Source organism: Uloborus diversus, chromosome 3 (genome assembly GCF_026930045.1).
Source record: "Uloborus diversus isolate 005 chromosome 3, Udiv.v.3.1, whole genome shotgun sequence".
Taxonomy (NCBI): domain Eukaryota; kingdom Metazoa; phylum Arthropoda; class Arachnida; order Araneae; family Uloboridae; genus Uloborus; species Uloborus diversus.
The window spans coordinates 213,794,183-213,818,307 of NC_072733.1; the positions used below are offsets into that span (position 1 = coordinate 213,794,183).

Below are 24,125 nucleotides of genomic sequence, written 5' to 3' on the forward strand. Positions count from 1 at the left end.
GGGACTACAACCATTAACTAAAAGAACTAATATCATAAATTATTTAAAAGGGAAGGTAATTGCTTTTGATTGTATAACAAAATGGCAGATGTTATGGCTTCTCTTTAGCCGCAAGCAAAATAAACCCCGTTGGTGGGGGGTCCTCCTTTCTTTGTAGGAGATAAGAGGGGGGACTCCAAGGCAAGCAGAGGCACCCCTCTACATTTTTGTTCCCTCTCTGTGTTTCTTGCTCTTTCATGAGAGTAGAGCCAATGTCAGAAGTTACTGAATGAGGCCAACAGAAGAGTATCCAAATGAGTATTAGCTTTTTTTTTTTTTTTTTTTTTCAAAATTCATATTTCCTACATTTTTCTACTAATTTTGTGTTATCATTTTACAGTTTGTGTTTGTAATGTTTCTGTATTTTAAAATTCATAATTCTTTGCTGTATTGTAGTACTCGGACAGATTTCCGGCATTTAAAAAAAAAAATCTATTCCTACATTGTTAAACAAGCTGCAAGTATTTTGTTTTGCAGCATTACTGAAGTTGATCATAACTTTTTAGTAAAAAGATTGTTCTATTATGATTTTTTCTGATATTCTACTTTTTTTTTCTTTTTTTTCTCTTGATACATTGATTTTGGGTAAATCTTTAAAACAAGTAAAAATTGAGCATTGTTTTTCTGCTAAAAGTCTCTAAGCATTTCAGAACTAAAATACTCATACATTCTAATAGGCAGACCTCCAAGTCCAGCTGGCCAAACACCACACACAACTCAGGTGTACCCTCACGATTATGTTGCAACATATGGAAGGGGCACTGCATCTCCATCAGCTGTCCGCAATTTCATGTACTCACCACAGACGCAATATGCAGAATATGGCTATCATGATTACCCTGAAAAAAAAAGCCATACTCATACACCTTCAGAGAGAGGTTCCTCTGATTCACCAAATTTACATCGTGCAATGCCACAGGCTCCTAGGGCTGTTGCTTCAGATTATAACCACCATGAGGGTGGGCCGTGCAACTATGAACATATTGAAGGTGCTCTTGGGGTGCCACCCAGAATAGAGTATCCTCGTCGAACACCTTCTCCAACACTTTCTGAGAGTGCTGATCCACATACATATGGTAATTTATTTACAATACTTTTGGTATAATAAAATTTTAATGAAGGATTATTAATGAAGGTAGTAGTTATATTTAGTAAAGTTATTTTCTGAAATATATAAAAGTTCAGCGTCTTAGTTTGTATTTATTTTGTTTCAGTATTATTTTTTTCCATTTTTTGAAAATAGTTGATTCCTCATGCTCCTTCAGTTTAACCTCTATCACTCAGAAACTCCGATTTTTCTTATACAGTAGAACCTCTCAATAAGAGACACTTAAAGGGATTGGACATTTCATCCATTAAATAGAGGTGTCTCTTCTTTGGAGGTAGATGATTGATGCATGCAGTTGTATTTAAATCAGTATAATTTCATAATAAATGTAAACTAAGAACAGCTTAGATTAATTATTGAAAAGGATTCATATGTACTAAAATTCAAAATTATTCAAATTGGGAATTTCAAAAAAAATATATTTTAAAATTAAATATATTTTATTATATTATTTAGGTTAAATATATTTTATCAACTTTTGTAGTATCAAACTTTTGTAACTGATTTTCATTTGTTACAGTTTTGAATTTATGTGTTACATGGATTTTCTTGCTGTTATGTAATTTACAATGCAATATCATCAAAAAAAAAAAAAAAGTGTAATCACATTTCAAGTTTTCTATACAAAGCTTGTCATTAACACTGCACTATGAGTTGGGACTGAGCCCATACAAAGAAATTGATGAGAGTGAAAAGTATGAAAAATGGCTAGGCAAGAATTTGAGAATACATATTCCTTTTTTTGCATATTAATACTTAAATAAACTTTTACTAGTTAATTTTTGGACAAAAACGGAACCTAGAATGTCAATACATTAAACGTTCATTAAGTGAAATATTTCTCATGCACTTATACATTAATTTTTGTAATTTTTTTTCTGCAACTGTCCCTTAATGAAAGGCAAAAAAAAAGGAGGTTCCTTTTCAAAGGGAGTGGGATAAAAAAAAATGTCCCCTAAACGGAGGTGTGCCTTATTCATTCATGTCCCTTTCAGGAGATACTACTGTATTTTGTTTTCAAGATAACTATATATATACATGGTGTTCCATTTTAACCTGCAAGACCTCTATTGTTGCAAACGTCCTAGATTCATACTTCCAATTGCAAAAATGTTCCAAATCACATGCAGAGTTAAGATATTGAAAGTTTGAAATGAAAATAAAAATACAAAATTAAAATTTTTATATAGGCCCCAGGTCCTCTAACTTGTATTTAGGGAAATAATCTCTATTGAAAGATAACTCAAACACAAAAGGTTTGAGATTTGTACGATCAACATTCACCGAGATGTGAAACTCATCGAGATATGAAACGCAGCATTTTGTGGCTTACACCACTTTACAATCGCCATCTATAATACCTTTTGGGGAAAATATAGCGGTTAGCAAGTGTTTAAAATTATATGTGTGCATAAAGTGGTTTTTCAACTTGTTCCAGGATTTGCAGTATGTTTTTGCATATCACGGCCCCCAAAGCAGAATACTACTAAATTTGCGACGTACGTCGCAGAACAGATGCCTGAGCTGCAGAACAATTCTGTTTAAATGTGAGAGGAAAACTGACAAATTTTCTGCAGAAATTCTGTAAATTTCTGCAGAAATCGCGGTGCCGAAAATCTGCAGAAACTGTGGTGCAGAAAATCTGCAGAAACTGCGGTGAAGAAAATATGTAGAAACTGCAGATTTTCTACATGTATCTTCCAACTCAAGATAGAATTTTGCAGAAATTCTGCATAATTCTTAAAATTAGAAGAAAATCTAAAATTCTTGCAAATTACGATAATTTGGCGGAAAGCTCGCAATGTTGAATTCGATAAGTCCTTTGTAGCACTTTCCCAATCGATCTTCATCCATTTCATTTTCCGCCACACACGTATGTTTTGGAAACATGCCAACATTGAAACACGTCCATCGCCAGAAATTGCGTGTCACATTTGAGATTTCAATCCCTTTGCATCCAGAAAATATTTCAAATATTTAGAAAGTTTTGAAGTGTTTTATTATATACAACCAAAACTCTACTCATTTCATTTATTATTTCAGTAATTTTTTTTATTTAAAAGCTTTATTTTAATTACTCTTTCATGCCATGCAAAATTAACCAAAAAAATGTGGTTTGATACCTAGGTTCAGATTTTTAGAAACTTTGTATCTTTGCTCTTTCTATGCATTTTAGAAAGCATATAAATTATTTTTGGAGAATCTCAATCGGTTTAGGTTTGACACCTTGTTAAAGTTTTTTTTTGATTTTATAGTTTTCATGATCAACTAATTTTACAAATTCAGTGCTCTTTAATTAGTCATTTGGTTGAAAGCTGTGAAGTTTCCGGAAATATATCTCATTTCCACAGAAATAAATAGCAACAATCCAGTTATATATATATATAAAAAAAAACCTCCTATATGAAACGATTTTGATTTTTGGCACGCAATTTGTGGAAAATGTCAAGTTTTTTCGCATACAATGCTTGAAGTACTTGCAGAACAATTTTGGTCAAATGATTTTACGTTGCAGAACATTGTAAAGTATTCTGCTTTGGGGATCACGGCAAAACATTTGTAGTCTTTAAAATGGATTTTAGCTTTATATTTTTCAAAAACAATTTCACTTTGAGTGTAACCTCCCAAATGGGTGATACTCGGGATGGACATGGTGACATTTTTTATTATACTGTCATCTTCAATTATTTAATAGGGATTACAACACTTTTTCTGGAAGGAATTGTACCCAAATGTGTATTTCAGTTTAAAATTCTAACAAAAAATTTTAATTATGATCCTAAGCATGTTTTTATTATTTTATTTCATTAATTTTTATTTATTTGTTTGAAATTTTGGACCATCAGGTCATAAAACTGGTCAGTACAAGTCAGTATTCTTCATCTTGGTTAGTATTTGTCGGTTTTTCCAAAATTTAGTCAGTAAAGTCAGTATTTTTTTGCTAATTTGCCGGCATATTCATTTTGAGAAAAATATTGGCAGTGATATTTTTCCTGTTTGCCTTATAAACTTTATAAAATGCCAAAAAAGTGAGATATTGCCAATACTGCAACCTTATTTTGTCAACCTGGTAAAGTTTACATTATTTTATAAGAATAAAAATATATTGCTAGTCTATTGTGAAAAAATTCTTAAAAATAAATAATTGTCAAATAAATAAAAGTTAATGAATACTGCAAAATAAAAATTTCGAAAGTAAGGTATTGAGATGGGGAAATGTGTGTATTTTGGTCTGTCTGATCGCCACCCATCATTGAAAAAAACATTTCTTGTTCTAAAAATGTAGGAGAAGGTGCTTCATTCCCTTTTTTCTCTAATGGTTCAAAAATAAAATCCAAGCACCTGTGCAAAAATTGAAAGAAAGGTATAAATCTCAAACTAAAATGGAGATTTGTTTTAAACAAACTTATTTCCAGAGAGTTTGACGTTCAAAATCTGATTTGGCTATTTTAAGGGTATTTTTGAGAAATTTAAAATATTTTAACATTAATACCGATTAAAAATCCTTTATTTAAGAAATTACGTGTGCCAAAAGTAATTTTTTTCTTGCAAATATTTAGAGAGTAGGCGTCTGTTTAAAGTTTTTTCTTTTTAAAATTTAATTTTATTTATTTTTATTATATTTTTATTACCGTAAAATCCCGAAAGTAAACCCCCTATCGATTATAGCCCCATCCCTTTTTTGTGGAAAGTGAAATCATTTTAAAATCCTGGATGTACCCCCCCCCCCCTTTTTCACCTGAAAAAAAATCTGATCATCTTCATTTTCCACTCCCTCTGAAAAAAAGGATAACATTTTCTGCTTTACTTGAAAAGCAATTGCAAAGGTTTATTCCCCCCCCCCCCCCCCCCCCGCCCCATGTGCAGGTTTTCTTTTCTAAAAAAAAAAGAAAGAAAGGAAAACAGAATGATTTGAACAAAAAAGAAAAAAAAAATGTCTCCGCGGTTTATTCCTTCCAAAATGTTTAGACTCCTTTTGATGCAAGGGTGCCTGTTTTGTTATTTTATTTATTTTTTATTTTTATTTTTTTTTGTTGATAGTATTACAGCAGAAATTTGTATGACTGTGCTGCTTTTTATTTATTTTGGAAGGAGCATTTTTGTTCTGACTTGTGAAAGTGAACAATCTTCAACACAACGCCATTTTGAAAACGTGGCACCATTTTGGAAATGCGTTGCTTAAAAAGTAGCACGAAATTAAAAATAACCTTTTTTAAAGGTAGAATAAAGTAATTCAACGAGTTAACGATCATCAGAAATGTATATTTCACAAAATCAAATGAGAGATTTGTCTCTGTTTGCGTTCGCGAACTTTGCAAAGCACAGTTTTCGAAATTTGAATCTTCATAACAAATTGGCGGCCATAATTGCGATTTTTGCTTTTATTCTGAAACAAGAACATTAAGATTTTGCTTCTTTTACTGTAACCTTATTACATTCAGTACATGATGAATTTTCAAGCGATAAATTACAGGGATTTCGCCAACTAAGGTACAAAATCCTTTCTTTTGAAAAAATGGCACCCACATGCAATTTATTACTACTAGAAAATTAGAACAGGTTTTTATTAATTAATTTCTCACTCTTCATTAATATTAACTCTTATTTACTTATTTCTGTTCTGTACACTAAAATTAATACTACTAAAAACAATTATTTTGGCTCATCTTTCAAAAAAATCTCGATTATAACTCCCCTTTCTGAAATTAACAAGTTTTGTTTTGAAAATAGGGGGGGGGTTACTTTCGGGATTTTACGGTATTTTTTTTTCTTTGAAAGCAGATAGACTTTTTTTTTAATGAAAAGAATTGCATTAGGGACCATTCATTAATTTCGTAAGGGTCCCAAGTGGAGGGGAGTTGGAAAAATCTCTTCATACCCTTACTTTTGGGGAGGTGGTAAAACCCATTTTTACCTTTTACTTTCCAAGCAGGAGCGTGCACGGGGAGAGGAGGGAGAAGGGACATCTGTTGACTCAGGCCAGAGCCTGAAAAAGGCTCGAGATTTTTAAAATGAAGGGTGAAACATATAATTTTTTTTTAATTCTCTCAAGAACTCAGGAAACTAATTCTAGGTATGTTATAATTTTTATTTATTTATTTTATTATTATTATTAATTTTTTTTTAATGTTTGCAGTATGAGTTATTTAAATCATTGATCACATAGGGCAAGAATAACTAGATAATAAATATAAACTATGTACTGTTTATTTTTTCAAACAAAATTATTCATAAAACATGTCCTATATTTTTCGTGGAAAATGTCCTATATGTTGCAAGTTATCCACTTCTACCCCTGTATATGCAAAAAGGTTTTTAAAAATAATTTAGTGGTAGTGAATTTAATAACAATTCCAGTGATGTAAGATACGTTATTTTATTATTTTGAAAAACAAAATGGAATCTTACGTAAGAATGGGGGGGGGGGGGCAAAATTTATCAAAATCCTTCTTACCTAAGTAATGAATGGCCCCCTTAGCTACCTTGTTTAAAAGGTGCTGCTACTTCATTTGTTCGTGTATTTATTTTTATGCTTTTAATTCTATAGATGAGCAAGGCATATTTTATTTCTAGATATCAGCTTAAAATATTTTTAAAATATTTTTAAAATAATTTTTGATTTTAGCTAATTTTGAGAATATTGATCAGGTACAAGAAAGTCGATATTGGTATACAAGAAAATAGGCTCATTTTGTTTCTGAATTAAAAAATGAATTGTGTTGAATGTACAATTTATAGACACTTTACCTTCTGTCTCTTGTTCTTGATTTCGGAATTTTTAAAGGTAATTTTGCAGTAGTTTTAAAAGAAAAAGTAATGTGATTGATAATAAAAAACTTTTCTTAATTAAGTAAAATTTTCAAAATTTAAACAATTTTTCAAATTAATGTATTTACCTGGTTGCAGAAAAAATTCATCATTCTTATGATCAGAATCGGACAAATTCCTGTTACTTATTTTCAACTAACTTTTGGCCTCTGGATCCAAAATCGCAGTTTTTGTCTATCACGTCAACTTTTCAACTTACAGAATACCCTCAAAAGTCATACAAATTGTGCATATAAGAGAAAATAAAGTCCAAGCATAACAAATGCAGCTTACAATGACCAATTTTGTTCATACAAATGCCATAATAGTAACCGAAAGTGTACTTGTGTACTTATACATATTAAGGTAAAAAATTTCACTTATAGCTTTTTCAGGGGTGTTTAATATGTGGATATTCTCGCTTTACATTGCATTGCTGCACATTACAAATAAAGCTAGCATCTATTTCACTTAGTATGATACTCTTTTTTTTTCTGCCAAAGTTTATTAAATTTTAAAATTTTAGTCAGTATTTGGTCAATATTTTATAAATTTTGGTCAGTAAAGTCAGTATATTTGTCCCTCCAAACAGTTTTACCCCATGGACCATGGAATGTGACGGGTTTTTGAAATTAAACCGTTCAATTTGAGTGTTCTTTGACCATTGATATCTCTTGAAACCAATTTGGACATAAGTTAATTTTGTGCTTTTTATGAATCTTAGTGGTGTGTACGTTAGTAAGTGTTAGTACTTATCAAAATAATAAAAATGTTTTCTTCATGCATATAAAAAGGTGTTTATGGATGTCCTCGTCCGGGAACTGCTGTTGAAGCAACTCCGCTCTCCCCTGGATATCAGTATAATATACCAGAAGGGGGCTATTTAGATCGTAGGCCTAGCTATGATGCTGAAACTCTATCTAGGACTAAAGGTTCTCTGGAAAATACTACATATGGACGTACTGCACCAAGAACTGTTTTTGAAGAAGATAGAGAACACTCTCTCCCCCCATCTTCTGCAGATGGTAGTCATGTCTACCCTGATGGGAGTGTTGTTGCATCTCGGGTCCATTCACATTTGGACTATGCAAAACCACCAGATAGTGAATCAGGTAAAAATGATTTTTATATATTTACAAAAAGAGTTTTAGAAAATTGAAATTGGCAGACCTTTTTGCCTCATTTAAATTGAAAACATAAATATAGTGAAACCTGTCATGGACTGATACTTTATGAAAGAAATGGAAACCTATCTTCGTAGGAAAAATTATGTAGTCCCTGTAGTTATTAATGCTCTATATGTATTAATTTGCACAAAAGGAAAATTTTTGTGTAAGTTTATTTTAGAACAAAAACTTATCATGGAAATGCATCAGTTTTTAAATTTTCTCATTAGTTATTCTTGCAAGATATAGATTTCTATGTTCCTTTGATTAAGCATGTAAGCTATTTCAGGACATGTTTTGTGACAATGCTAATAAAAATATTAGGAAAGGAACTCTTTAATCTACCTCAGTATACTTTGATTAATGAAAGGAAACTAAAAGGAATTTTAGTGGTATTTATAACCTACAGCACTTTTGATAAAAATTTGAATGTTAAAATAATAATAATGCACAGATTTTAGGTGCTTAAAAGTGTTTTAAGCAGAGTTTTGGGCAAATACTCATTTGCAAAGATCTTGCTTATTGGGCATTTGCCAGGGATACATCACTAAGTTAAATAAGACCTAACTCATATGCATATTCCAGTTTCCACACTGTGACTAATTTTTTAAGCAATCAGCTGGTATGTCGAATCCTAAAAAATTTGCATTCATTTTGAATATTATTTGTTTCATTCTGATTAAAAAATTCTTAATGCAACACTAATGTTATTGTACATGTAACTATTTTCTCTTTTTTTTTATATTAAAAAGGTAAAAAGTTTCAGTCCTTCCGTGACCCTTCGCTTCTTGAAGTCATTGAATTCCTTGGGCATCCAAACAATTGTGTTAAAGCAAATGCCGCAGCATACCTCTGGCATTTGGCCTACATGGATGACAATACCAAATTGAAGGCTCGGTAAGATTCTTGTTTGTTATCTTAAACTTCTAACTCTTTTATTCTCCTGAAAAATTATTTTCAGTAGTTTCTTGCATAGTTAAAATTCAATACATTCCGCTTATTTTCTCTAGGAAATTTGTCTTGAAACAATAAATTTATAAAATTCATTAAGCGTTATACAACTCAACATAGCCATTTTGTTGCATCATCTTAAGATCCAGATGCTGCAATGTCAATTTGTTTTTCACATCATTGTCAATTTCAAGTATATTGTATTTTTACTGTACAGTGCTGTGCTGTTTAGTTTAGTGTATTAAATTAGCTTACGTTGACTTCATCACAAGTGTTCTTTATTGCTTAACTTGCTTTGAGACTGTACAAAGACTTACTCCCCATGTCAATATGGATGTCTTGTATAAATATTGTTACAATCAGTGTTGTAGTTGAGCAGGGTGAGGGGGGGGGAGCGGCCATTCCCTGAAATATTTGTTTTCATATTATAAACAAAATGCAGATATGTTGTAATTAGATTGTTCAATAATAGCTGATCCCATAATAGCCAGGGCAAGTTTCAAGGTCATGACATCATTAATATAATGGCACCTGTCCAAGTGCATGAGTTTCATTTCCTTCTCAAAAAAAAAAAAAAAAATGAAAGTGACAGTTCACCTGAAAAAATCAACTGCTAAAACACCTGTGATATTACAAGAATCCTATTGGGAGTCTTCTTCCTTACAGAATAGTTAGAAGATGGTTCAAAATGTTTATAACGATGGGAGAGAATGAATTTCAGAAGAAGGTGTACCCACCGCCCCAGTCACTTCTTTAATGGAAGTAAACATCAATGCCACTGCTGTGATAATGAGAGAAGATCGCCATAGTAAGAGAAGTATCGCAAAGAATAAACATTTCAACGAGTACTGCTCATACTTAGGCTTTGGGAGAGCGAGATCAATATAGCATTTTCCTTTCTGTACTACAGGGTGTCCCAAAAGGTCGTTTACAAACTTCACATGCTGGTCTGTCATATGATGAGGAACAAGATTTACATAGGAACATGTGTTCGCAAACGCAATGCTGGCGCAATACATGCACACAAAGTCAGACACTAACGGATGCAAACCATGCCGCATATCTATTACACAAAGCCGAGTTTACACAACATTTTAGTTTTGAAGGAAGGTTTATAGCTGTTGTTGAAATTTGCTGCCTTTAGCTGCCATACACGCATCGCAACGACTAAGTACCGACCGTCGTAATAACGATCCATTCTGACAAGATTGCACCTATCGCTGCGTTGTCGTTGCAACGTGATTATGACAGCTGGCGGACAGCAAATTTTAGCAACTGCTTTAAGCTTTTCTTAAAAACTAAAATTTTGTGTAACATCGTCTTTGTGTAATAGATATGTGGCATGGTTTGCATCTGTTAGTGTCTGACTTTGTGTGCATTTAGTGCGCCAGCATTCTGTTTGCGAATGTATGTTACTATGTTAATCTTGTTCATCATGATATGACAGACCAGCATGTTACGTTTGTAAACGACCTTTTGGGACACCCTGTATATTGAAAATGTCCATCAAATATACTTTTACTCGCCTTTTAAGTCAGCTTTTAATACTTCGATTACTTCCAACCAAATTCTTCCTAAGTTAATAATATTTAATTTTACAATAACAGTTGAAGCTTTACCCATAATTCAGTAAATGTTCCTCTTATACACTACAGCTGTTGAAAGGTTTATTAAACTGGTTAGTGAGTCAGTAGGTTGGGTAGTTTGGGATGAGACTTGATATGAATTAGAGTTAAAAATTTTATGTTCTCAATCATCAATGTAAAAATTGAGTCACCAAACTTTCAAAGAACTTTGAGAACTTCAAACTTTGATCCAAACATAGAAACTTGGTTAAAATAATATAGTTATTGTGAATGCAAGTTGCTTTTACAAATATGTAATTCCTGTAAATAACTACTTTTCTTGGGAATTACAGGGTGGAGCTCAAAGTGCAACCACCTACTTGGGGTGAATTCTGGATTGTTAATGTAATTAAATATACCTACTTTTCCAGCAAAGAGGTGTTTAGTGCACAATTATTGTAAAAAAATATAACCGGGATCAAAAAGAAGAAATACTGCAATGTGCAAAATAAGCTAAAACATTGCTTTTCGGTTAATTTCACGTAACTTTGCGGCTAATGTGCGAAATAAAAACTGTAAAGGAATGTAAATATTTTGAAAGATATATGAAAACAATATTCTCCTATAAAAATCTCTATGCATAAGGAAATGAAATTACAAGATTTTACTTTTAATTATTTAATTATTACAAAGAAATTAGGTACAAATATGAATATTAAACATTTCTTAATAATTGATTGATAAAAAATTCATGATTTTCTTAAAATAAAGTTGTTTTCCTGAAAAGAGTGAGAAATACCAAAAAAGTCTGGTTTAAACCAAAAAACCCTTTTTTTTTCTTTTTTGCTTTGTTTTTTCAAAAAAAAATTTTTTTTTCTTTTTTTTTTTTTTTTTTTTTTTTACCAACCCTGATTGCATACACCTTGTCATGTCAATATACCATACCTGCCAAGTCTTCCGGATTTCCCGGAAGTTTTACGGATTTTTATTTCCTTTTCCGTTTTTCCGGTTATGAGCAAAATCTTCCGGATTTTTCACGTTTTGTAGGAAAAAAATTGTATCTCGCCAATTTTGGCGCTAACGATTCTTTTGTGGAACGTTTTAGGCCAAGTAGCCAAGGAAAGGTTGCCGTAGGAGAATGGCAGAAGAAGTAAGGCAAGATTATGACGTCACGGAGTGATACAGCGCATGACTTCATCGGGATCCAATCAAAGCAAGAGTCGCGCCTGGCAACTAGGGGCTCAATTTCGGCGCCGATTATCTTCTCGTTCTCTCAGTTCGAGCTGTTTTTGCTTTGTTCTTTTTTTAAAATGAGTACCAAATGTTATTTCCAAACTTTTAAAGAAAGCAATAAAAGTAATATTTACTAAACGAAAGTAAGTTCAATTGATATGAAATTCATAACTAATATAATGTTAAATAAAAAGAGGATAGGGGTTCTGTTTGATTTTATTTTGCCTTAAAATCTTGTGGATAAAAATTAAAAAATCTTCCGGATTTCTTTTCTCGGAGGTTGGCAGGTATGATATACAATGATAAGGCTAATCTTTGTAAGCATTTACGCAAGGTAAGCTTACCTTTGCCATATTGTATCCTCGTTTCTTTTTTTTTTTTTTTTTTTTGTCACAAAATGAAACTGGACAGTGTTATGTGAGTTGTGGTAGGGATATAGTCATGGACATAGCCAGAGGGAGGCAGGGAGGGGCAACTACCACTCGCTAGAAGAATATCTCTGGCTCCTACTTTTTCTAGATGTTACCAAGATGACTCTTAATTGCAATTTTAGGACTGAAATTTCTAAAACTTTCAAGGAGAGCCTCACATAAGTGCTTCTTCAGTTGATAAAAACTTCTAGTAGATTTCAAGTGAGCCGCAGAGCCCACAAAGTAATGGACCCAAGTTGTCAGCAAGGCACTGTGCAAGCCAGCATCATATCCATAATATGGACTTTTTACATGGGTTCTTTGGTTTAACTGCACCGATCATCGACTGGAAGTGATTATGTTCAGCTACTTGGAGATCTCTTGTAGCCGTTATCGATTTATTATGCCCAAAAAACCATGAATTTTTTTATTGGTGATGGTGAGCCATGTCACTGGGCTACAACTGCTTGTGATTGGTTTCAAGAACCTTCGTGAAAGATCTAATGAATGATTAAGCCACCTAGAACACTCAACATTGATCCTATCAAGCATCTATGGGACATAATAGAGAGGTCAGCTTGTGCACAAAATTCTGCACTGGGAAAGGTTTTGCAATGTTTCTATAAAAGAAAAATGACTCGATATTTATGTTCCAAAGACCTGTTTTGAGTTACCCTGGGAATTAATGCAATTTGTCGTAAAAGGCTTAAAACAAGATATTAAGAGGTATCCTGTGACTTTTGTCACTTTAGTGTATATGTAATAATTTAATTGTCAATGTCAAGTTTCTACTCAGTCAAATAATTACCTAACATAAACTGAAAGTCAAATATTTTTTAGTATTGTGAGTTTCCTATTGGGAAAATATTCTGTAATTTATTTCATTTTATAGCTCACTTGGTGCTATACCAAATCTGGTTCAACTGCTAAACCATGACATTGCCGAGATTCAACGAAACAGTTGTGGGGCTTTAAGAAACTTGTCTTATGGCAAACAAAATGATGAAAACAAGCGTGCAATTCGTGCTGCTGGTGGCATTCCTGCTCTTGTGCGCCTAATAAGAAAAACAGCTGATAATGAAATTCGTGAACTTGTAACAAGTATATTGTGGAATTTGTCGAGTTGTGAAGTAAGTAGAGATGTAAAGTTTCCAGAAATTTTGAACTGGTGGAAAAAACCTTTTTTTTTTCTCTCTGAAAAATTGAATTTTTTAATGAATGAATATAGTTTTTTTAACAGCTCTTTTTTTCTTAAAACATATAAATTGTTAAATATATGCAATCCACACATCTTTTTCTGCTTGACAGAAATACATAAAGGTAAGTTTAATTAGTAAAATATAGCCTTTTTGTTTCTTAACTGATAGCATTCTTGGTCAAACCAGAAATTTTTTAATCATCGTTCAACCAATAATATTGTGTTAGGTGTGTCTAATCATAACAATTTTTCTATTTTAGATTGCCTGTGAAATTTGAAATAAAAACAGTATTTATTGACTTTCAAACATGATTGATATTGTTTGAAAGAAAAATAAGTATGATTTCCCTTCCTTGCAGTGTAACTTTACTGTCTGAAAATGAAATCTATTGAGTTTTGATTTTTTTCCAATCCAGTCTAATATTCAAATAAAAACTGAATTGGTTTTTCTTTATCATTCCAACAGAAACCCGGAACCAAAACTGTGTAATGGTTTCTAATGCTGAACCAAAACTTAAACTGGAGTTTCAGTTAACTATACGGTTGTGCTAAGCACAGTAGTAAAAGTAGTCATGCCTGCACTTTTGAACAAAATTGAGTTATTGTAACAAGTTGTTATCTGTTTCTTATTTTACTTAATAATTAAAATATTTTAAGGTCATTTGATCGGGAACAATTTTTAAAAAAATTTCTAAGAAAATGACATCCTGAATCAAATTATAACAAAGTAAATTAAACTTTGCCGCCCAGAACTAAAGAAATTTAATGCAATATAACTACTGATTTAGTTGTATTTGTAATCCAAACATGATACAGTATAATCCCCTATTTATTAGAAAAGATTAATATGTAATTTCAAATTTAGCTGAAAGCTTACTTTTTTTAAAGAAAAATAGTATGCTGAAAAAGATTTTAAAGTGGTGTTTAATTTATTGCTATGTGAATTCATAACAATAAAAATTCTGTAAATTTAAAAACTTTTTATTTAAGTAAAAGTTTTGTTCAGTGTTATGTAAAAGTTAATAATAAAATAGATTCAAAGTAATTTGGACTAGTATTGTGTTTAAGATCTACATGTGATAAAATTGCCAAATTATTTTGTTGTTGTCTAAAAAAACTTGGATTTCTGCATGTATGAGGGAAGAAAACTCTTTTAAGTGCCTATAATTATTCAACTAAAGCAAACATACTTTCCCTAAGGCTACACTGAATCCTTAAGAGCAAATGTAAATTTTGGTTATAATTTTGATGAATTGAAATGCCTTACTAATTAATTGATTACTAAAGAATTATAAACTGCAACACACACACACACACATATGTGTATATATATATATATATATATATATATATATATATATATATATATATATATATATATACACTTTCACCTCGAAGGGTTCCCCATATTGATATTATTGCGATAATTTAGCGAAAAAAATTTCATTTTTTGTGCAAAAAGTTAAATGATTTTTGATCTATATACAAATTATATTATCATACAACGTCTTGCATTATCATAGTTAAACAGTATTTTGACGTATAAGGAGGAGTGGGGGTAGAAGGAAATAGCTTCAGAATTTATGTATAAGAAATTTCTAATTTTATCACTTTTTGCTGCAAATTTCAGTCAAAACTTCCTGAAAAGTTGAAAAACTTCAATTTTTTTGGAGTGGGAAATAAACCCCTTAGAGGAAAAAAGTTTTCCATTTTAATTCCAAAATTTTCGGGGTTTTTCTTTTTTTTTTTTTTAACTTTTCATCTCTAGAAGTATGATAACCATTCAACCTGTCTTATAAAACAAGAGTTGTTTTGATTCTGTTATACTTTTAGTACACATATGTGAGTAATAATCAAGTTTATTTTGGTCTACATTAATTTCAAATGAATATCTCATGTAATTTGATCCCCCATCTCCCATGAAATGTCTTGACAGCGTTATGTCTAACGTGTAGCTGTCTTAGAAGGGCTTAAATGATTTGTCAACATTTGTGTATCAGTTTGCTGATCATACTCATTAGAAAAAACTAACTGAAGTTGAAATTTTTGGATCTCAGAAATGTCTTGGATAAACAATTAGATAAACATATTTCTACAAATCATCAACATTTATTGCGCAATAAATTGACAATAGTTTAGTTTAATTTTAACTTCTAAATAGTTCATGTAGAATCCTAGAAAACAGTCCAGCAACTAAAAAGTGTTGTAGTAGCAGCAGCATAACGTCCAAAAATTGAAAAGTTGAACCATAGGGGAACATCACTGATTCAGCCAATCTGTTCTTAGAAGCTTTTTCTTGAAAAATACATTGAAAACACAGAAAATCCAAACACAGTTGAATTCCTTGCTTCCAGTGAAGTTCCCATCAAATTCTCTGAGGGTATGCTCCCAGTAATCCACTATGCACAATTTGTGTATGTGATCATATACATATAGTACTAGCAGCCTGTCCTGACTTTGTTCAGGTTAAAAAGCTATCTATTTAAAATAAATAATTTGCAGGTAATTTTTAATTTAGAATTTAATAGAAAACAATATATTTTATGTTTTTATGAGGTATAAAACAAATTTATTTACCACATTTCCTTATAAATAGAAACTTGTATATAATTTCCATAGAACAATACAATCTTCCTTTATGTAACGTTGCACTACGTAATGTATAGTTGTACGTTTAAGCTTCAGTTTTGATGATGGAGATGGCATAAGAAATTTTCATTCCAAACGGTAGTTACTTAAATTGGAAAATGAAATATGCAGGTACCATGGGGATGCAAGGAATATGAGCCAACTGATCTGCTGCTGGTTCTGTAAGAACAATACTTGAAAGAATATTATTCCGTAGTGAATTTAATTGGGGTCCAATTCCATTGCACATATTGCACAAATTAATGTTAAGCAAAAAAATTATAGGGATATTGACTTAATTTTAAAAAAGCATGAAGAGAAGTCCTGAGAATTGAAGGGAATTAAGGAATTCAAATGACTGATACACAGCTTTGTTGGCAAAAACTATAGCCTTCTCGCACATCAACGTAAAGTTTTTTTTTTTTTTTTTTTGGCAAAGTGTCTTGGTTTGAAAACAAACATTTAGTATCAAATCATTTAGAGAGAATTTCCGAACTCATATTTTTTGATAAGAATATTTTGTTAGGTATTTTCCTGTTGCTTTCTTGTAATAATGAACTCCAGGAATGCTTACCACTGTCTCTTGAACTGGCTCTTATAGTTGTTCTTTAGATACAGAGATTGTAAGGGCTCCTAAAAAGACAATCCTTTAATAAGGCTTGAAGAGTATATGCTCGAGTTCCTCTAGAGTACCACAAAAAGTATTTGATGCAAGTCACCTTTTTATCCTTTTAGAGTTTGATCTACGCCTTCTATAGCAGAACGGCGGAAGAATATTTCTATTGAAAAAGTTCTCCCAATTGCTCGTTTTGACCTACGAAGTCTTTCTGTAGGAGATTATACAAAGTAGTTGAAATGTGGAATGGTCAGTTTTATGCATCTAAAAAAAATGTTGGCAGTTTGGTAAAAAAAACTTGACAAAAAAGCATGTTGATGGATTTTTTGACAGTGTTGGAATTAGTGATTTTTTCCAGATCCACCACGTATATCAATAACTAGTTATTAGTGTTCCTGGTTTTCATGTACCAATCATGTTTTAAAGGAAATGTTTTCGTTGATTCTCTGCAGTGGTGGGAAACATAATTCCCCTGTTGGGTGTCCGCTTCATTCGCAAATTTAGCCTTTTATTTTTATATCACTTGACATTGACCGACAGAGTATTTCTGTTGATGCTCTCCTCGCATTATGTCGTCACAGAGATTTTTTTTAAATGCTTGCCATAAAGCAATAGGATCTAAAAGTTGACATAAAAGTTAAAATAGTTGAAAACAATTCTCTGAGTTAAGGAGTACATGTATCAACGAAGGTTAGTTTCCAAGGTTTGTCGTCTATAAGACTGAGTTCAATACATGCTGCTTGATAGGTTGGTAGGATTTTTAACTGTCAAACAACTTTGAAATGTGTAGGACCACAAAAATGTTACCAATGAATTCTTATGTGATAAAGTTACGATTAGCCAGTAGGAAGAACATTGTAAACGTGACTAAGAGGTGTGTCTTTCTCCATCCCAGGATGCCTTTAAACCTCTTGTACTCGTTTTCTTCGTAAATCTTGCGTTTTTGACTTGCATCTTTTTTTTTTTTTTTTTGACAATTTCTTTTTAATAATGTAATTGCAAGCTTTATTACTTAATTATATCGTTTTAAATGCTTAAATATCAAGGTTATTAATGTCCAAGGCTAGTAGAATTCTATACCCAATTCTATATCTTCTGCAGCTTCAAATACATACAAAGATTTTGGTGGTTCTTATGCTTATATCGTGAAGTTTTTCTTGCTCAATTATTTCCATCGCTTAGCATTCAGTTCAATGAGAACTTATACTTAGTTTGTCTTATCAAAAGTGAGGAAATTTTCACTCGTTTTTATGTATATAAGAACAAAGCAATACAGAACAAAAATTGGTAGCGAAGACGAACTATTGGTTTAAAAAATTAGTATAAGTACATATATGCATAATTTGTAGCCTATGTCACTAACTAACAATGCACCTTTCAGACTGTAAAAGAATTTTTCAATGGCAATGGAAATTTTGCGATGGTTCCAGAGATAACTTTGAATATATAAACATATAAAATTCCACTCTCTATCTCTTTATAATATTAGTATAGATAAGAAACTTTAAAGGATAGCCCAAAGTGCTTGCAAAATTTCAACTTTTAGAAACACGAATCAATATTGTGTATCTGCACTACTTGAATTCTAAAACTTATTTGCCCAAAACGAATCTCAGTTTTTACCGTTTAAATTAATTTTGAAGCATAAAATTTGGTTTTAAAAAATACCATAAATACATATATGCATAATTTATAGCCTATGTCACTCAGTAAGAATGCATCTTTCATAGGCTGAAATAATTTTTCAATTAGTTGCAATGGTTCCGTAGATTACGTCGAACATATAAACACGCAAAAATCTGCTCTCTCTCTTTATAATATTAGTATAGATGTCATAATATGAAAATTTATGAAGCTTGAGGGTACACGCTATATGTCTAAAAAATGTTTGAGAGTATATGGCGACATATGTAGCGAGCTGTAGCAAGACCTGGTTCCAGCCCAACTTGAAATGAACAGTAGGCACTGTCACTCTACTTCAGATGTAGATATATCTGCCATCATTCAGCCTAGGCATTGTACCTCACATCATGGAATCAACCACCTGGTAAGTCCCAGCAAGAAGAGAGAGATTGATCCACTGCAGCTCAGTTAAATAGCTTGTTCATGAGGTTTCAGCTTTTGTTTGCATATATTAGTTGAACAACCTGGGGTAATTCTTGAAAAAAAACTAAAGTTTTCAGATTGCCAACATTATGAACCAGCAATCAGATTTTTGAGTAAAATATATATATAAGGCGAAAGAGGGCACATGTGAACTATTTTTTCATTTCTTTATTTTTCAAAAAATATTAATTTCTCAACGCAAAAGTGTCCCCATGATTGAATACACTTTGTGTCATGGATTTTTTGGGGGATTTTTTTAACAGGCCTGGGGCACATATGAACATGGGTAAAAACTTCAAGGAAAAGCATTATATTTTATAAGGAAAATTCTTCAATATCAAACATGTACCTAAATAATAAATACGTTGAAGGGTTTGTAACCTATACTGCATCAGTTTCAATTGTACAGTAATTGTTCTACTAAGAAAATATTTTTTTCCCAAGTATATAACTGCTCACTGTCAAATTCTAAGGTCTTGTAGCCTGTTCTGATCACTGAATAGATTAGAAAAAAACTTATATGACTACATAATACAAAGAAATTTTTATTATGTAAAGGTTATTCTATATATATTTTTCTTTTAAGCTTCATACATTGTTTGATAATGTATTTTTTAATGATTTTGAACTTCAGGTTTTAATTAAATGAAAATATTTTGTCTTATGTCCTGCAAGTATTATGTTACACTAAATTATTCATCAACTATTTAGTAACAGAAAAATTTACAAAATAAAAATATTAAACATAAATAAATATTTAATAATATTAATAATAATTAACAATAAATTTACAAACTGATTATAGGAAAATAATAATTATAAGGATTTACACATTTTGTAACACTTACAATATCCTATACCAATTATAATTCTATCAGTCCGCATTTCTTTCAGAAGAGATATGGGCGACCTTTGTTAGGACTTTTCATTTGCAACACATTTTTGCCAAAGAGATTGTTCTTGCATTCCAAATTCAATAGGGCAATTGCTATATAAGATCTAAAGTCTATTAGGGCTATTTTTGTGTTAGTCAAAATTTTATGCAGCTTCCATGCATTCACTATAACTACTATCAATGGTGTTCTTAAATAATGGTAATTGTGGCATGCATTTAGAGAGATTAATATTCAAATTTGTCACCCAGCCTTGAACTCAAATTGGGTCAGCGGCAAAGCACTGGACTACTGTCCTAACGGTCCATGGATCAAACTCCGTCATGGTCACATCGCTCGCTCTGCTGTTCACATCTGTATGCCATTGCCACCACCATTTTTTACCTTCAAGCTTTCTGCGGTAAAAAGCTTTATTACTGTCATGTATGTCAACACCTGCCATATATGCTTTTTGTAATCCAAAGCAAAGTTCGGTAGTGAAATAAAAACTGCTATTCTACCTTTGAGACTATCATTTGGCATTTAAAATTGGCAAAATGATCCAATTATTAGTAACAACCCTTATCACAGAATTGTTGTCCATTTGTAGCACAGTAATTTGCATTATAACTCAGCTTCCTTGTATATAAACTGGGGTTTCAACTTTTGCCAATTTTTCATACATTTGGCTAATGGTGCATTAATGCACCATTAAATTTGAATAAAGCTCTTTTTTTTTATGACATTCGTTTTATTTTATTTATAGCACTTACAATTTTAAACCATTATAGAAATATGTAATTAATCTCAAGTGGATTAATTACACACTTTCAGAAGGCCGAATTTGGCAATCACTCTTTCAAGTTAAAAAAATAGCATATTTTAAAATTTTCTCTGCAGAAAGTTTTCGAACCTGTTGAATTACTGTTATTTTAAAGATGTCTTTAAAATGCTTTAAAATAGCATAAAAATAAAACAAGTGAAAAATATGCATCACGGTGTAAATTAAAAATATTTATTAAAATAGTGCGTTTACGCACCATTTGCCGAAAACGGATTAAGTTGCGACTTATGTTTGTTTTCTAAAATAATATTATATAAGATCCGTTATAGGTACTTGGAAAAAACTAAGGCTGAAGAATATTAACTCTTCTATTTTTAAAAAACAATATTGATTGTATTGCAATTCAATTTGAAACTATCTTAGGGTTGAAAAGTATATTTTTGTGATTATTTAATTTATTATTTTTCGTGGAAATTTTCAATTTAGGACTTGAAACATAACATCATTGATGATGCTTTAAATGTGCTGGTGAATCACGTTATCATTCCTCATTCTGGGTATGACGGCAGAAGAAATCCATTAGATCCATTAGTTGATGAAATCAAACCAGAAAGAGTCATGGACATGTATTGTACAACAGTCTTTCGAAATAGCAGTGGAGTTTTAAGGTAAGCTTTTAAATCAGGGTTCTATGGTCCTGGGCTCTTTTTTTCATTTCCACTAATGAGACCTTCCTTAGAAAGACCCCCTTTTTTTACTCTAGGTGCTTATTTTTTTCCGTTGGCTAGTTACAAATATTATTATTTTCTTATGTTTTTTTTCCTTAAGAGGCACCAATCTATCATAAAAGCTGAACAATATAGAGGCTGTCACAGTATCTTGCATCCTTTTGCATCTTCTGCTCCGAATTTCCCACTCTCCTGTGTTACAGCTTGTTTGTTAGAACTTTTTATTCTCGATAAATTTACCAATTTAAAAAATAAATAATAATACATAGTTGATACACACTTATTTTTGCGAAAGATTTTTGTTTTATTTCCTGACAAATCTCCTCACAATAGTTTATTACAGTACCTTTACTGCATGAGTTGATGAGATATACTGCCTTGCTAAGCACGAAAGTCATATCTGCAGCTGAATTCTAAAGAGGAAAATTGCTGTTTAAAGTTGTGTGTTTGATCCATATATTTGATTCGGAAGCAACTTTTTCTGAATTTTTTGAAAAATATTTCCCATTGACAAATGACCATAAAATGTATTTAGGTGAAATATGTGACAAAGAACCACCTGGTGACCGTAACTCAATTTTGAAAAAAAAAAAGCGCAGGATGTTTGTGCTTAGCCTGGCAGTATAGGTAATTCACTAAAATGTTAAATTACATTTAGTTGCTTTAAAACCAAAAATAACCCCTCAACTGTATTATTCATCCCCAAATGCGCCAAGGGATCGGGATCAGTATTAATTTTTCACAAAATAAAATGATCTATAAATTTTTTCCACAGAAATAAAATGTTTTTGTATAGTTAAAAGATTTGCTCCTCCTTCCCTAATGTTTTCTCCTGTCCTAGACTTTAAGGAACTAGGGTGATTCGCTAGCGGTTGACCACCTCCCAGTAGTTAACCACTCGAGCACTAATCTGTACAAAACAAGAATAAATAATTAGATATTTTTAATCTGATTGCTGGAACTAATTTCTGACATCCCATGAAGTGTTCTCTTATAATTTATAGTTGTAACTGAAGTTTTAAATGAAGGTTAAGACGGTACAATCACAAAGACATATAAAAAATTTCAAGAAAATCACTTTTCTAACTAGTGAAAATTGTCATGAGATAAAATGTTCAATTGTATTCCTTGACGTTAAATTGTATATTTCAGATTCATTTACTGATATATGCTGATCATTCATGTTTATACTAAGTAAATTTAAAAAAAATTGCATCAATTATCATTTATGCTGGGATTGAGGGGTGGTCACTACTGGTTGTCTAAAATGCAATTAATGCAAGTAGTGGACCAGAACGGTTAAGTAATGAACTTATGTTGGTTTTAAAGCTTTTTTCTAGAAACCAAAGTGATTAGAAACATTTTTTAGCTTAAGATAAAATATAATGCCACTTTTGTTCAAAAAAAAGTATTTTTGCTAGTAATTGACTAGCTGCCTGTCTGCTGAACCAACAGAACCTAAATCTGTGATATGGTTCATTGAAAAGATTCTCTTAATTGCAAAAATTTTAAACAACTTAGAACTGATTCTGTTATAGAAAACTAATTTCCGAAAATTCGAAATGAAACACCCACATTTGTCTTGTGCAAATTGATCCACATATTGAAAAAACTCAAGTTGCATTGTAACGAGTGGCGTGTGACAAAAACTGCAGAGATGAAAATTGTTTATCCTAGTGACAATATAAAAGAGATGCATTTTGCAGAACTCATAGGGTAAGACAGTAGTAGAAGCATCAACCACACACTAAACAAAGCTTAAGGATAAAATCTTTAAAATGCAGAGTGGAAAGTGTGTTTCTTCAGTTGGTGCTTAAATTTTCGAACAAAAAATTTTTGTCACATGTCGATCGATCCAACACCATTTCTAGCTCATCAATACACCAATCAATTTGCGCAGGGAAAAGTGGGTGTTGTCATTTGAAAATTTTGAGATTCTATCACTGTAACCGCAGCCATGAGATCACTGCGTTGCTTAAAATCATCAATCCCAAACGCATTCCTTCAAATAACCATATATAAAATTTTGGATTGATAGGTTCATTGAATAGGCCGCTAGGACTCTATATATAGTGAAAGTTACTTTTGGACACCCTGTATAAACTATTTAAAAAATTTCATGTAAGGGTTACTTAACAATAATGTTATAATATTTAGGCATTATTCTGGCAGCTATGCTGACTAGATTCGGGTCGACAATAAGGTTTGGATCCTGCGCCGACTTACATGATGGTGACGTCATATCTGCTTGGACTGGCTTCTATGGACTTGGCAAGAAATGAAAGAGATATTGCTAAGTTGGCATTTTTGACAACTTATTTTTGGTGCCAAAATTGGCGAGAAATTGCTGAATGTCGCCAAATTTGGTGACTCTTTAAAATTTAATAGGTCATTGCTAGCAGAGTTTAAAAATATGTACAAGTGTTGATTTTTTAGCTATCGCTTTTAGTTCATTTTGCCGATTATCCGCTCACTTACCCACTGTTACCATGTTACCCTATTCTGTAGATAATTGAGTTTACTGTACTTACACTGATCACCAATAATATCAATGCATTATTTTAAGTAGTAATGTTTTCATATTTAAGCATTATACGAGCGGTCTAGGGTGGCTAGATTCTCCACCTGAAGTTCTATCGGCGTCTCATATATCAATGAGGTCATATGCGTTTGTAGTCCATAGGCTTGGCAAGAAATTGAAATATAAAGTTGACTTTTTTTTAAAACTTAGTTTTGGCGCCAAATGTCACAAAGTTTTCACGACATTTTAACCTATTAGTCGTCACTGTGGTGTAACCATCATTAAAGTCACGTGACATCTGTGATAACATCATCCACCCAACAACCAATCGGGGGACCGTTAAGGGAACATAAGTACATGCAGGCATGCATAAGGTCCGATTTTAATAGTGT

The 24,125-nt window shown here is 31.8% G+C and overlaps 1 protein-coding gene across 2 annotated transcripts in view; it reads left to right on the top strand.

Moving 5' to 3' along the window:
* The window catches only part of LOC129219425 (catenin delta-2-like), a 120,341-nt gene that overhangs the window by 45,460 nt on the left and 50,756 nt on the right, over positions 1 to 24,125 (top strand). For both annotated transcript variants that reach the window (XM_054853823.1, XM_054853824.1), the window contains exons 6-10: positions 717 to 1,115; positions 7,750 to 8,067; positions 8,874 to 9,018; positions 13,173 to 13,410; positions 20,971 to 21,152. In XM_054853823.1, coding sequence (XP_054709798.1) covers positions 717 to 1,115; positions 7,750 to 8,067; positions 8,874 to 9,018; positions 13,173 to 13,410; positions 20,971 to 21,152 — 1,282 coding nt within the window. The remainder of the gene's footprint in view (positions 1 to 716; positions 1,116 to 7,749; positions 8,068 to 8,873; positions 9,019 to 13,172; positions 13,411 to 20,970; positions 21,153 to 24,125) is intronic.